Source organism: Cariama cristata, unplaced genomic scaffold, assembly GCF_000690535.1.
Source record: "Cariama cristata isolate BGI_N322 unplaced genomic scaffold, ASM69053v1 scaffold14065, whole genome shotgun sequence".
Taxonomy (NCBI): Eukaryota; Metazoa; Chordata; class Aves; order Cariamiformes; family Cariamidae; genus Cariama; species Cariama cristata.
This window is the reverse complement of record NW_009617630.1, coordinates 18366-32255: the sequence shown is the minus strand read 5'-3', so window position 1 is coordinate 32255 and position 13890 is coordinate 18366. Positions and strand designations below refer to the sequence as shown.

Genomic DNA, 13890 nt, shown 5'->3' with positions numbered 1-13890 from the left:
TACCAGCTCTGATCCAGGCTTTAGCCCTGCTGTCCTGTGCCAAAGGACGCAGTGCAGAAGAGCTGCAGGTACAAGGACGTGCAGAAGAAACTTTACATCTCCCACACTCTAAAGGCTCTTGCAACTTAAAGAGGAACACTGTCCTGGCTTGCTCCTCCTGGAGAAACCTGGCATAACACCTGTATCAAAAGATCACCCTTGAAGTATGAAAGATTCCAATGTATTTTGCAGGAATTGTCATTTTTTAGAGCAGCTTTAATATTCTGTACTGTAGGAAAGGCTGCTCAGAACTGAGAGCCAGACCTGTGGCATGGATGGGGTTAGCAACTCACACATGGCCTTACAGCATCTACCACTTCACTATGATCACAGTGTCATGAAACAGATAGATGCAAGAACAGAAAGATACTGCAAGCATTTGATTTGGGAGGGGCTCATTTTTAAGGGGTGTCTCTTCCCTGCTTTAAGGCAGTATTCTGACCTTTGTAGTCTGCAGCCAGATTTCATAAACTACCATTGCTAATCAGTCAATGTGTTCAGAAACAGAGTATGGATGAACAATGCTTTTAGACACTGTTCCTTGAATCACTATGCCAGAATTCAAGTGGTACAAATAAGATGATACTCTGAGAAGTGGAGTGTAGGAGGGAGAGAAATCCATACGGTTCTGGGCATCAGTATCACCATGATCCCCTAACGCTCTTGTGGCTGGTGGTAAATTAATGATATATATTTTAAAATGATTAATTATTTCACACATAGTTATACTCTGATATACAGAGTAAATACAACTCCGTGAGCCTTACCAAAATGTAAGGCTTGATCCTACATTCTTAAGAGACCCAAAATGCCTGTGGCACGAAACTTTGACCAGATTGCATTCAAAAGGACAACTACTATTGGCCATGAGAAGACCCAGACTCCACCTGTTGACTTTAATGGGAAGCCCACAAGAAAACACAGATCAAGTTCTGGGTGTATAAAATCATTCACCTCAAACGCAGAGACTGTCTCACTCTCAAAGTTGCACAGGTCTAAAGAACAGGCAAAAACCTGTGTATGTATGTGCAGCAAGAGAACTACTTTCATCATTTCTAGAAATGTCAAAGCTGACACATAGTTTCAGAAAACTAAGAACAAACAAGCCAACCATCCTCTTTTTAAGTCTTCACAAACTTTAATAGGAAATAAGCAACAAAACAGACGAGTAGGAAAGATCCTCTTCATCCACATTTTAGTTCTATACTGAAGCATGCAACACATCTTTAGGCTCAATAGAAGCTGAACTGTTTCGATGGACATGGAGAGAACATAACATCAGAAATGAGTTTGTTGTGTCCTTTCCTAAATCCCCCAGAAACACGTTCAGTTTCTCCCCCAAAATCCAAGCCACAGGGCTGTTTGTATGGCTGATTGGAGCTGACCAAACAACAGGGAAACCACAGAGACTTGCAGTTCCCAACAGTTTTGTTGGAAACTGCTCCATCTCCGGAATAAAACCAAGAACTTACACCTACAGACCCCAAATACTCACACTCTCCTGGTAAAGTGTTCCGTCTCATCTGATGACCCCAATGACAGCAACCCTAAATATGCTGCACATGCTAATCCACCACTGAAGGTATGCCTGGATTTTAATTTTCTATCCATGGCAGCTCAGTCAAAAATGGCTCTCTGAAAGCTAATGTAACTGTGATAAACAACAAATATAACAAGTTCCTAGGTTATTTTGAAGTCCTGTGATTTAAAGCTCCTGAAGGAAGTGATGATCCATTTTTGCCTGTGTCTTGCTTATTGTGAAGGCTGTTACTGCTGATGCATTAAGAGTATGATGAACTATTGGGGCAACTGTGCTTAGTGAGAATGCTTCACTTCTTATTCATGCCTGTAGCTGGTGCATGAAGAAAAATGTAGAAAAATTTCCCTTTCTGATGCTAGATTGCTCGTATCTTTTCTTTTCTCCTGCACTCATTTCACTTCTGCCTATTTTACTTTTTGTCTCTGTGGACAAAGGTTTGTACATCAACTGCCGATGTATGATTACTATTTTCAAGTACCGATATATTATTTGAAAAATGTAATGAACCCTAGAATTTTGTGATAAAATCATCCCCAAATCACCTTGGGAAAAGTTAGTGGCTTTAAATGCCTATTATGCCACATACGTGTTAAAAAATATCAACAGAAGCCCAATCTTCTGCATGGTAAAATGTTAAAATCTAGCTAAATCTGTTTTTCTCTAAGAGGGTGTGTTGCTGTGATGTGATGTACACACTATACTTGGCAGTTCTGTTTTTATGTCTGTCTGCCAGTACGTTCTCTGTGTTTGATGTCAAAATGTATGTGTCACTGAAATGAAACAATGTTTTCTACTTATCTGTATTTCTTCTCTTCTTTTTTCTTTTTCCTTTTTTTTTTTTTTTCCTCTTCTTTCTGGAAACTAAGTCAACATCCAAAAACCTGTGTGCAGTGTTGTAGACTTGACAATTGCAATTCACCCTATTGGCAACAAAACCTCTGACCATCACAGTTGTTGTGGCAGTAAAGTAAAAAAAAAAAAACAAAACAAAACAAAAACCGGAACCCTCCTTTTATTCAGGGTTATGATATATCGGTATACAATCAATGACCCTCTATCTGAAAACTCATTTGCTTGATTCAGCTTTTAGCTTGGAGAAGAGTTTTGCGTTTGTCCTTGTCCACTTGATGCTTTGTTACTCATCATCTTTTTTGCATAGGCTTAAATCAAGTGATGCTTACAAAAAAGCCTGGGGCAATAACCAGGATGGTGTTGTAGCCAGCCAGCCTGCACGTGTCGTAGATGAACGGGAGCAGATGGCCATCAGTGGTGGCTTTATCCGCAGGTGAGCCTTTTTATCCACTGTTTTCTCTCTATTCTCCTCATCACTGATATATTTAGATTTCTTCCATATGGTCATGAGTTCTGTGATGCTCATTAACTCCTTCAGTGGTGCTGAGTAATGCAATGGAGCCCGTGTTTTCCACCAAGTGGTGGGTGCTCAGATTTAGGTTGGCAGTGATTAAGACAGGTACTAAAGGCTTACCACATCCACCGACTGCCCCTGGCCCTGCTGGCGCTTGCCTGAGCTAGTGCAAAGGACGACTATGTTGCTGGAAATCCTCGAAGTAAGGGTCTCAGACCTGAGAACCAGAAGATGCTTGAAAACGTGGCCCTAAACCTTCCTCCTTTAGTATTGCCCAACTCTGGGCAGTCTCAAATAGAAATAATATCTATTTATTTACTTCACAGAGCAATGTGAGGTTGCAGACTGTCACGACCAGTCAGCACTCCAGCTCCCTGGCGTGAGCAATGCACTAATGCACTTCTCCTGGGGGCCTTATTATGGGTGTCATTTAATGACAGCTGTCAAACGCCTCAGAAATGAAGTGTCAGATAAATTATTATCATTTTATTATTATTATGTCTCAAGATACGTAGTGCTTATTGTCCACCCTTGCCAGAAGACGTACCAAAGCATCCGGCACCCCTTCCTTTCTTTTCAAAAAGGAAAGAGCCTCAGGCTCTCTGCCACAGCACCGAGCCAAGCGCAGAACTTGAAGCACACTTTTAACTAGAGGTACGCCACTTCCCTGCTTGTGTCTATCCAGAAAACCTCACTGAACGGAGAATGACGCCCCATTCCTCAGCTGCTGTAAAGCCACAGCTACAGAGAAACATTGATGCTTTAGTGGCAACCCCTGTGCACTCAGATGAAAGCCAGTTTGAAACACACAGCTATACTAATGGCAACCAAACTGCAAACTTTCAGCAACACACAGGGATCCAGCAATAAGTACATACTGATTACAGTGCTTATAGAGGATGTATTTAGATGACAATGCTATCAGCTGAATGGATAAAGGCATACCAGTAGGCAAAGCTTTGATCTCTGAAGATTAAGGACACTGGATTAATAAGTAATTATCTTTCCAAAAACTATTATCCACTTATTTTTTTGGCTGCTGTGATAAAGGGAAATCAGTGTGATAGAAACAATGCTGTCATGCAATCTGGAGCGTGGGATGGAGTTGCCATTTAAGTTTGCTGGGTCTGCCATTCACTTTTTTTTTTTTTTTTATTTCTGGATGGCAGCCCCACCTAAACGAAAGCTGAGGCATGATAACAGAATAGCAGCAAAGGAAGTTATGCTACGCCACAATTGCTCTGCAAAGAGTGCCCTTTTGGCACCTACATGAACACAAATTGCACAAGAGGCTTAAAGTAGGGATTTTTCTGAGCGGGACCCATGGACCTTGCTTTTCCCTGTGTCTGTCACCACGTGCCTCTCCAGTCACTGGAGTGTTGAACTGGGCTTGGCTCAAGCACAAGTTTTTTCTTCTAAAAACCAAGCAACTGAAAAAGATGGTGCTAAGAAGAGAGACAAAGAATCTCTACCAAAGCCAGTAAGTTTGAGAGAAGCTCCTCCTGTCATTTACTAGAAACACATTTAATTAAATAAGATGTTAGGTCAGGATTTTCATGGCTCAAGCAACACTTCCCCAATATTTCAGTGAGCCCCAAGTGTACGAGGACTGGACCGTATCCATTAGCTATGTGTAGTTCAAGGAGGGGAGCTGGTGTAGCTTCAGTTCCGCCACTCTCCGGCATTTCTCACCTACTCTAACCACACACAGGTCCAAATGGAGGACCCTTCCATTCCTTGTTTGGGAAGGACCATCACTAGCAGAGACGTGCACTGTGTGGTACAGACAAGTTCAGACAGCAACACTTCTATGAGCAGCAGACATGAGCAGTATAAATGGAGCAGTGATGAACCCAGACAATTAAGCCCAAGATCCAAAAAATAAGCATGTTGTGTTTTTCAGGCTAGCTACTTATTAATTCCTTTTCTTCAAAGTTGAGCACAGCAGCATGCTCCTTAGATGACAAGCGAAGGAGGATGCAGGGGAGGTTTCGGGTGAATAATCAGTTTCAGGGCGAACCTCCTCTGTCTCTGCTTCAAATTATTGGGTTTTTTGCTCCCAGGGTAACAAATGATGCCCGGGAAAATGAAATGGATGAGAACCTCGAGCAGGTCAGCGGCATCATTGGCAACTTACGTCACATGGCCCTGGATATGGGCAACGAGATCGACACACAGAATCGCCAGATTGACAGGATCATGGAGAAGGTAAGAGCTGGCGTTTCTAAGAGTACCCCAAAAGGGGCTCTGTTTTCCCTTCCGCAAGCACAGGCTGTGTATGTCGCAGTTTCTCTTCAGCTCGGAGAAGGACAAGGGACAAAAGTAGCTGGTAGAGCTCTTCTCTCATTTCCCTCCAAATCCTCGGGCCGAAGCAGAGTTCACTGCTTCAGTAACCTCCAGTGAGGCTGGGTTGAACCCACACTGTTGAGTTCACCAGATAAAAGCTGGCAAGGGGATCCCTTAGCACAAATCAAGGCTTTCCCAAAGCTGTTGCAGAAGAAGTGCCCTGAGCTATGCAGAACCACGGGGACTGGGTCTGAATGCCCTGGCGCTTCCTGGCAAGTTTTAAACCTTCCGGGACTTTCCCTTCCCTCAGAAACTCCATGAGCAATTGAGAATTGGATCATCTGTTTGGAGGACCAGTCCCCAAAAGAGGATGAGAATTTATTAAGCAAGTCTTTGCCATATGGTCACAGTGCAGCCAGTCTTGTCATGCTGCTCACTTATAACCATGCTAGGACAGAGATCTACCATCTGTCTTGGTGTGTGTATGTATGTATATATATCCGGGTGTATATATATGTAACTGGGCCCCACGTGAAATACAAGAGCTCAGCATTACTATTGCAAAATCACCATCTAAAAAGGCAGAGCGCACTGTTCCAGTGCCAGACCTGCATTGCAGACTTCTAAAGCAGATAGCAGCACCCTCCAAACCCGGCTGGGAACTCACTGCCACCCTCAGATCCCAAGATCTGTAAGCCATCTGCATTCGTACTGGCAGAGCTCCAGCCACAGGCACAGCCAGGCTGAAGTGACATAAGAGGCTAGATCTTCATCTGGTGTAAAATCAATACAACACTTGACTTCAGCTGAGATTTACACAACCTGAGGATCTAACCCAAGGACTTAGATGTGCTGCTTAGAGTTAATGCTGACCTTAAGTGGTACAGCTTGTACTCTTGAGAGTCTCTTTACACGTGCAAGCCTTCTCACACGAGCAGGATACCCATGCCTATTTTTCATGTCAATTAGCTACATCAGAGCCTAGTCCAAAAATTAAAGAAAATACTGCACTGAGGGATTCACTCGGATAGCTTTCTTTATTTGAGGTTGACTCCAGAGAGACCTGGGTGACATATACATTGTCTTAAAGGTGGGAAGTTCTCTTCTGACAGAGAGAAAGTCACATAACACAATAGAGCACATGGCTTTGCATCGGTCAAAAATATTGTTTTACAAAGCTGCTTCTGTTAGTTTGACTGTATTGGAAAATGCACAGTATTACTGTGATGCCATCCTGCAGCATTTCATATTTCTGGGAAAAATAGCAGCATGGAGGGGAAGGGTTTACCAGTGTTGTTTATATGAAAAACACTAGAAAGCAGCACATCTATCTATATTGCCAGAAGGGACTGGAAAATTATACAGCCTACATCATAACTACCTTTAAATAAGAAGTCCAGGACAGACACCATTTTCTCAGAGCAAGTATGAGGACACGCACTATTACATGTTACCAGCTCTCTTACTCATAACACAGTGGCAGGAGACATGCCCTGCATCTGGAAATCAGCTGCATCCTATCCGTGCCTGCAGGATACTACCACAAACTACAGCAAGCCTAACAAGTCACTATTCTCCTGTCAGTTCAGGCTTGCAAACATCTGGATTTTGAAAACATTGACCAGGCCCTTCATGCACATTAAGCACGTGGGCGAAATCTCTAGGCAGTGCATGCTGAGAGCACTTGGCTAACGGAGGGGCTGGCCTTCCACATCTATGCGGTCTTCTTACGGAGTCAGGCACTTCATACAGCAATAGAAAAACAACATTGCAAGCTAATGTGATTCATTAAATCCAGCCTCACAGGCAGGCCTTGTCAGGCAGAGCCCTTGGCTAAAGAACAGTGACACAGTTCTGAAAGATGGACTTGCAGTGCACACAGAGGAGTCATCAAGAAAGCAGCGCAAAACCAAGATAGTCTTCTATCTTAGTGAAAATCTGGCAGATTTCTCAGAGTAAGGACACACAGTAATGAGATACTAGAAAAAGAAACACAATATATTAAGAAAACCCTCTATAAAAGACAGAAATTACAGTTAGCCAGATAATACCGAAACCACAAATATATATACATCCATTTTGCAATGAAATATGCCAACAGACCATCATCCCCAGCTCGCGGTGGGCAAAGAGCATTGCTGGAGTTGTTTTCTTTTCCCAACCAGCTGGAGCACTGTGCTTTTGATCAATTAGGATCATTAGAAAGACCCTTGGCTGGCACACTTTGCAAAAAGCTGAGGTGCATCACAAACCTAACCCAAACACTCCTAAAGCATTTATGTTAAACTGCATGCATGCATTCAAATCAGAGCAATCTCGTAATGCAGAGATGTAATCCATCCACAGTGATCAGGATAGTAATGAATAAAAGGCTTTATCCTTCCCTTAGACCAGAGAGAAAGGGACAAAAACTAAAATGATGATGTGATGAGCAGGTCAAATGGCCCAGACATCATCATCATCAGAAGGCCCTGGTCCTAAAATGAGCGATAAATAGGAGGTTGGGAGGAAAGTAGGAAGGGCTCAAAGCATTCTGCCTTGACCTAGGTGGGAAGGTTTGCACAAAGACTCCCACTGACTTCAATGCAACACTATCCACCAGAGTTAGACCTTAGTATTCCTGTTTAGGAACATTACTTTTCATCAATATTCAATCAATATTCATATATTTAATGATAAATATAACTGCTTCCAAAACCATTATTTTTTACATAGTCTTTTGGCAAAAGCACACAAAACTGTACTGTGGTGGAGAAGGTCAAACTCATGGCTTAAATAGTGTGGCTTATAATGAGTAGTTATGCTGATTTATGCTTGTTGACGATCTGGCACATGCTACTGTACTAAAAATACACTTCTGCATTGCATTTGCCAAAACAATTATGGAGAAAAGCCCAAGGTATTTAAGAATGATTTATTGCACATCAGTATAACCATTTTTAAAGGTTTTTTAAATGTATGTGGGAAAGTTGCTTCACCATTCTGTCTTTGCAAATCAGAGATTTAAAATAAATCTGTACAATTTGGATACACCCTGGAGATGTGGGAACAATCATCAAAACTAACAAAACGCAACCGTCAAACCACAGAAAAGAGTTTGCTATTTGAGTTCATGCTTTTAAAGCAGTAATGCAATTCTCACCTTTCCCACAGGTCTGTTTTAAAAAATTGAAAACATTTTCTATCTAGTCCCTCTGCTAGCACAAGTCGGCATAGCAACATGGGCTTGAACGGAGCTTTGCCAGTTTTTGTCAGTTAAAACAACGTCTTCAGTCTCCAAAAGTAACTTCTGCAGAGCTACAGAAAGCCATGGTCAAAATGTGTTCCCACTCAAAGAGAACTCCTAAACCTCCCAAGTGGTGCTGTTTTATTAACCGCATTTTATAATGATGGCAAGTGTTACCCCATGGAAGACAGTGAACTTAATGGTTCATGCTATGCTGGACTAAATTCCAGTTTGATTGCTTCAAATAATGGTAGAATCTCTGCCTTTTCTTAATTCCTGTTTATGCTGCTGCCCAAGGAGAGAGGTTACTCTGTCTTGCAACTACATTGGTGAACGTTGTTGAGAGAAAGGAATAATGGCATCACTCCTGCCCATTCCTTGTAGAGAAAATGTAGAGCAACAGAACATGTAGAGCAGAGAGACCCAGACTGATACATTGGCAAAGAAATTTATCTTTGCCAGCATTCCCTACATCAGATGATCTAGCTTCCCTGCTCCAGCGATTCTCTACACTCACCAAAATTTTAGTGTTGACTGCATGCCTGGTGATCTAAATTAGAACAGAGTCCAGGTCCGCTGAATTTTAGAGAGCACTGAAGCTTTTCATCAGTGAAATCCACGTGCGCCACATCAGTTCTCATCCCATCATCCATTACCATCAATACCGCTAGGACTATCGATAGCACCAGCTACAAATCTGGCACAGCATTTACAAGAGTTCAGTGACGCTGAATACAAACATAAAAGCTTTACTCAAAGGCTACCTGAAGTGTCACAAAACCAGCAAATCTGCAATTTCTTTTTGGGTCCTCAATGCCACTATAAAAATCGGCTCTCTGGTATTTTCAAGCTTCTTTTTTTTTCCTGACCCAGCCAAAACTAGGGAAGTGTCCACAGAGCATTGCAGACGTTCTCTTTCTGCCCTGTATTCATCTGTTTCTTTCCTTTGTGTTCCTCTAGGCTGATTCCAACAAAACCAGGATTGATGAAGCCAACCAGCGTGCAACAAAGATGCTGGGCAGTGGTTAAATGCAGTGAAGTGCATTTCCTTTTAACGCTGTCCAACAGGGCGGTACCTTCAATGCTTTTATCATGGTATTTACCTACTAGGTTTGCACACATGCACATATCAGCCCCATTGTAAATGTTGTCCTGTGTAGTTTGTCAGCTTTCCAAAAATGATACTTGTAATTATTTTTTTCTAGATATCTTTCTTTCCAAAGGTTGTACATAGTGCTGATTTGATGGCTATAGCTCACTATGATGTTTTTTGGGATTTTTCCTTTCCTTGTTTCTGTTTTGGGTTCCTTTCCTTTTTTCCTCCCCCTCCTCATTTTTTTTTTTAATGATGTTTGCTGAATGACAACACTGTTGGAATGCTAAACGTGCTGTTAACCTTTCAATATACAGTATTGTTCTTGTAAAACTGTGACATTCCACAGAGCTACTGCCATGCTCCTGTCTTTGGGTATCATGATGTTTAAGCACTTAAACCTGCTGTCTTCAGTTCTTCATTGCCATTATCTGTTGTTATGATTTCATGATTAGACAATGTGGAATTATATTACTATAACAAGCATTGCACTAAAGAGTGATGTGATTTATGCATTTATGCATGAGGAATAAATAGACTTTTAGACTCCTACTTAAACAAGAATTTTCCCATGGCAGTAGCACACCAACAATGACAACAAAAGCATGCTCAGTATTCGGACTCTTTTGGGACTATGTTATACCAGCAAGTTTGCAGTTGTGCCACTTTTTCTTGTTGATATATATATAGTTATTAATCATGATCATTTTTTTTTTAATTACAAAAAAAAGAGGGATTTGGCACTCACCATTTAGCCATTGCCAGCAAAATAAAAGCTTGGCTGAAAATATGTCAAAGACAAAAAGAAATAAGTGTAATATATTGGGGTTGTCTGCTGCTTTTGAAGACTATCTTTTGGAGGAAACGACTACCATATGAAATGGTGCAAAGAAATGTAATTTTTATAAGGCTCTCTCTTACTAGTTGCTATCCCCATGTGGTTTGTTATCGGTACAGTTCTCTGTTGCTTACCTAGAGCTATGCACACCAAATCGCTGAGATGTTTAGTAGCTGACTTAATTAAAAAATAATAAAAAAACCTAAATGAATGAACTCTAGATAAACTGTGAGATAAATATCATTTACAGCATGTAATATGAAATTCCTTATGTCTCCTGTCAGTTTGTGAAGTGATTGACATTTTGTAGCTAGTTTAAAAATTATTAAAAATTATAGATCTCAGAATCCATGCTTGCTTTATCCATTTGTTGCCCTATGTGTCGGTGACAACTAGTTATTTGCCACTTACCTAGGAAAAGGAGAAGTGCAAAGTCTAAAGACTTTTTACAAATTGGTTCTGTATTACATGTGGAAACTAAAGATTTCTGTTTGCAATACTGTATAAAAGTAACTACTCTAAAAATAGCATATTACACTCGGCACATTCCGCGTGAATAGTACTTTAAATAACCTGGCTTGGATTGCCAAACACTGAATCAACATATATTCTTTTGTTCGAGAGAAAGAAAAAATGAAATAAATGTTATGGTACAGAGGGATACAGTTCCTTAGTCAATAAAATCTATTCCCGTAGTGGATCTAGCCACATGCTAATACACCTCTTTTCAGGGAAGACTTTGAACTACAGAGTTCGTATAGTCTGCCAAGAATAATTTTCTCAAATGAGTAACAACAACTAGTGTTTACTGCCAATGAAAAGTGTTATCATATTTTCCCAGGGTTTTTTTTTCCCTATATGGACAAATTAACTCTGCATGAGTGACAGTTCACTCATGTGTCTCACATGGTCCTAAGTCAAAATACACAAAGAACATAAATGCTTGCATAATTAAAATTGCATGATAATGTAGACAAGCTGCATCTTCTTTAGTAGCTTTTTATTTTTAGTATCTATTAAAAATTCATTCAGGCAAATATCTTCCCCCACAACTTCAAACCAAAGAGTAAGCTTCAAGCAAACGTTTTTAATCTGCTGACCATTTTCGTTCAGGGATTCTAGTATTTGTGACAGCACGATCATTCCACAATGTCAAAGCCTACTGAAGGAGGGCACTAATCGTACTGGAAAATGCATCAGTATGGGAACATACAAATACAAGGATATTTGAGAAGGGCAAGAAATATATAAGAAAGTAATGAAGATATTAATGGAGGTATTATTCTCATCTGTTTGACAAGAATGCACCCTATCTGAAGACGATGATACTTCCAAAAGCCATTAAAGCTGATAAAAAAAAAAAAATAGAAGCTGTTGCTGTGAAGGAAGTCACTATGGTTTGACCTCTGTTTTTGTCTTGAACAAAGATTGAAAACCAAACCATTGGAACTTTTTGCCAAATGGAAAGTTTAAAGGAGAGAAAAAGTGAAATGTTTCCTTGCATTTGTCTTTGTATCCTCCTCTACTCTATGCAGGGCCTCTTAGGAGCTGGCCGAAAATGATTTAAGTGAATAAGTTTGATATATTGCATTTCTCTGATGTTTTTCAAAACTGACTTTTGTAGGATTAATTGTTCTTGAAATAATCCAAAGCAAGCCTTGATCTCACGCAGTTTGTTATTAGAACAATCCACTGCTGTTTAAGTTTTGCACACACCAAATCCCTGATATAGCAGCTGACTCAATAGAGGGGGGGGGGGGAAGATGTTTTAAACAGAACATTGCCTCAAATGTGGCACTTCCCTTTTTTCCCCTTTCCCCCTCTGGTTGGCCCCAGTCTCCCATGACCCATGGCAGGCTTTCCCTGAGGATGAACAAGCACAGCACAGTCACCCGCTCGAGGGGCAAGGCTCGCTGGAAGGACAGGGACACAGCAAGGACCTGGAATTTCAACTCCCCTAAGATAAAATGGTCATGTTGATCGTGGAAACAAAAAACACCTAGGTTTTTCTGAAGGCAAAGCCTTCTTTTCTTTCTTTTCCTTTTCTTTGACCATGTTGTATTTTCCAATCAGTGATTTTGTTTGTCTCTATACCAGCGCCATCTGGAAATCCAGGTTTGAGAGAAGAAAAAAATAAATCAGGGTGCCCAAAGAAACAAAGCTTCATGAAATATCACTTATTTCTAGACTTTCAATGCAGTTTCACCAACAGTTTCTAACAGAGCAAAATCCTCACATTGGTGTTGGTTTGAGGTGGTCATATGGAAAAGGTTTTTTCATATTCTCAAGTGCCATAGCTGAATGAACTATCCAGCTGGATTACTTAATTTTGCTTAAAACCGGAAGTCCAACTAAAAGACAAACTTCTGTTGAGTTCTACAAATCCCAAGTTAATGACTTCTTTCATATAAAGCTTTCTCCTCCTTTCCTAGTCTAGGCTGGAAATGGAAATATCAAAATAATCCCAAGGAAGGACATTTGAATGTTATTCCTCAACAGAACAATATTCAGAAGCAGTGTAACATCTCATGCAAAAAAAAAAAAAAAAAAAAAAAAAATTCACCTTCATTAAATACCTGGCCTGACTTCAGTAGTGAGAAACTAAGAGGGAATATTGGAAAAGCTAAGTAAAAGATCAAGGTGGCATCTCAAAGAAACCTTGAGACTTTTAGGATGTTAATGATTCCCAACCTTAGCACGAACACCCAGCTTCTAAACAGAAAAGGGACTGTTACAGCTTTCCAGATTGACACAAATGCAAGAAAAGAAACTATGGATCATACACAGCACTTTATGGTTTGAAAGAGCACGTCTTATGAAAAGTAGATGGACTTAATGTAAAGGTACAGAGTGAAAAATAATTGCTTAATATTCCTTGAAGATTTCATGGTATTACTGCATATAACAGAAAATGATAACTCTAAAAAACAGCGATGAGTATTTTTTATTAAGAAATGTAAATTGTATTAGCTTACATAGGTTAGACACAACGCATCCTTCCTTTCTGAAGAAAATTAAATATGCCAGAGTTTGTATGGCAAACTGCAAAGCACCCCCTGAGAGATATTCCTGTGCCACGTGACACATTTATTACAGATATACTTTAAATCTAGAAATATAGATGACAATTATTCTCCAAAATATTCTGTGTGCCACACTAGTAACTGATAACCTGCGCAGGATTTGGACCTGAATCTGGAGAGATTGCTTAAGACTTTCATTTGAGGGATCTAGAGGCAGACAAATCAATTCCCTCAATTTTTCACCTCCTCCTTTCTTCTCCTGTGTGTACATATGCACATCTAAATCTTTTATTTTAGAAGCATTGAAAAGGGAAGAGATGAGTACCCAGTAATAAGGAAAATTATGCGTGTTAGAGACAGCTTAAGTGCATGCACTGCTACTGTGTGTGCCTGCGGGTGTGGGTGTGGAGGATGCGACTGCTGTCTTCTGAGCCATTTTGTTGCCTTTCTAGAGAGATGAGGACAGTTTGTTTGGAAGT

General features: G+C 40.5%; 1 protein-coding gene across 2 annotated transcripts in view; it reads left to right on the top strand.

Annotated features, from left to right (window-relative positions):
- Window positions 1–11007, top strand: part of SNAP25 (synaptosomal-associated protein, 25kDa) — a 30745-nt gene extending 19738 nt beyond the window's left edge. For both annotated transcript variants that reach the window (XM_009700589.1, XM_009700590.1), the window contains exons 5-7: window positions 2739–2864; window positions 5009–5153; window positions 9418–11007. In XM_009700589.1, the coding sequence (XP_009698891.1) occupies window positions 2739–2864; window positions 5009–5153; window positions 9418–9486 (340 nt within the window). In that variant the 3' untranslated portion in view covers window positions 9487–11007. The remainder of the gene's footprint in view (window positions 1–2738; window positions 2865–5008; window positions 5154–9417) is intronic.
- Window positions 11008–13890: the final 2883 nt, after the last annotated feature.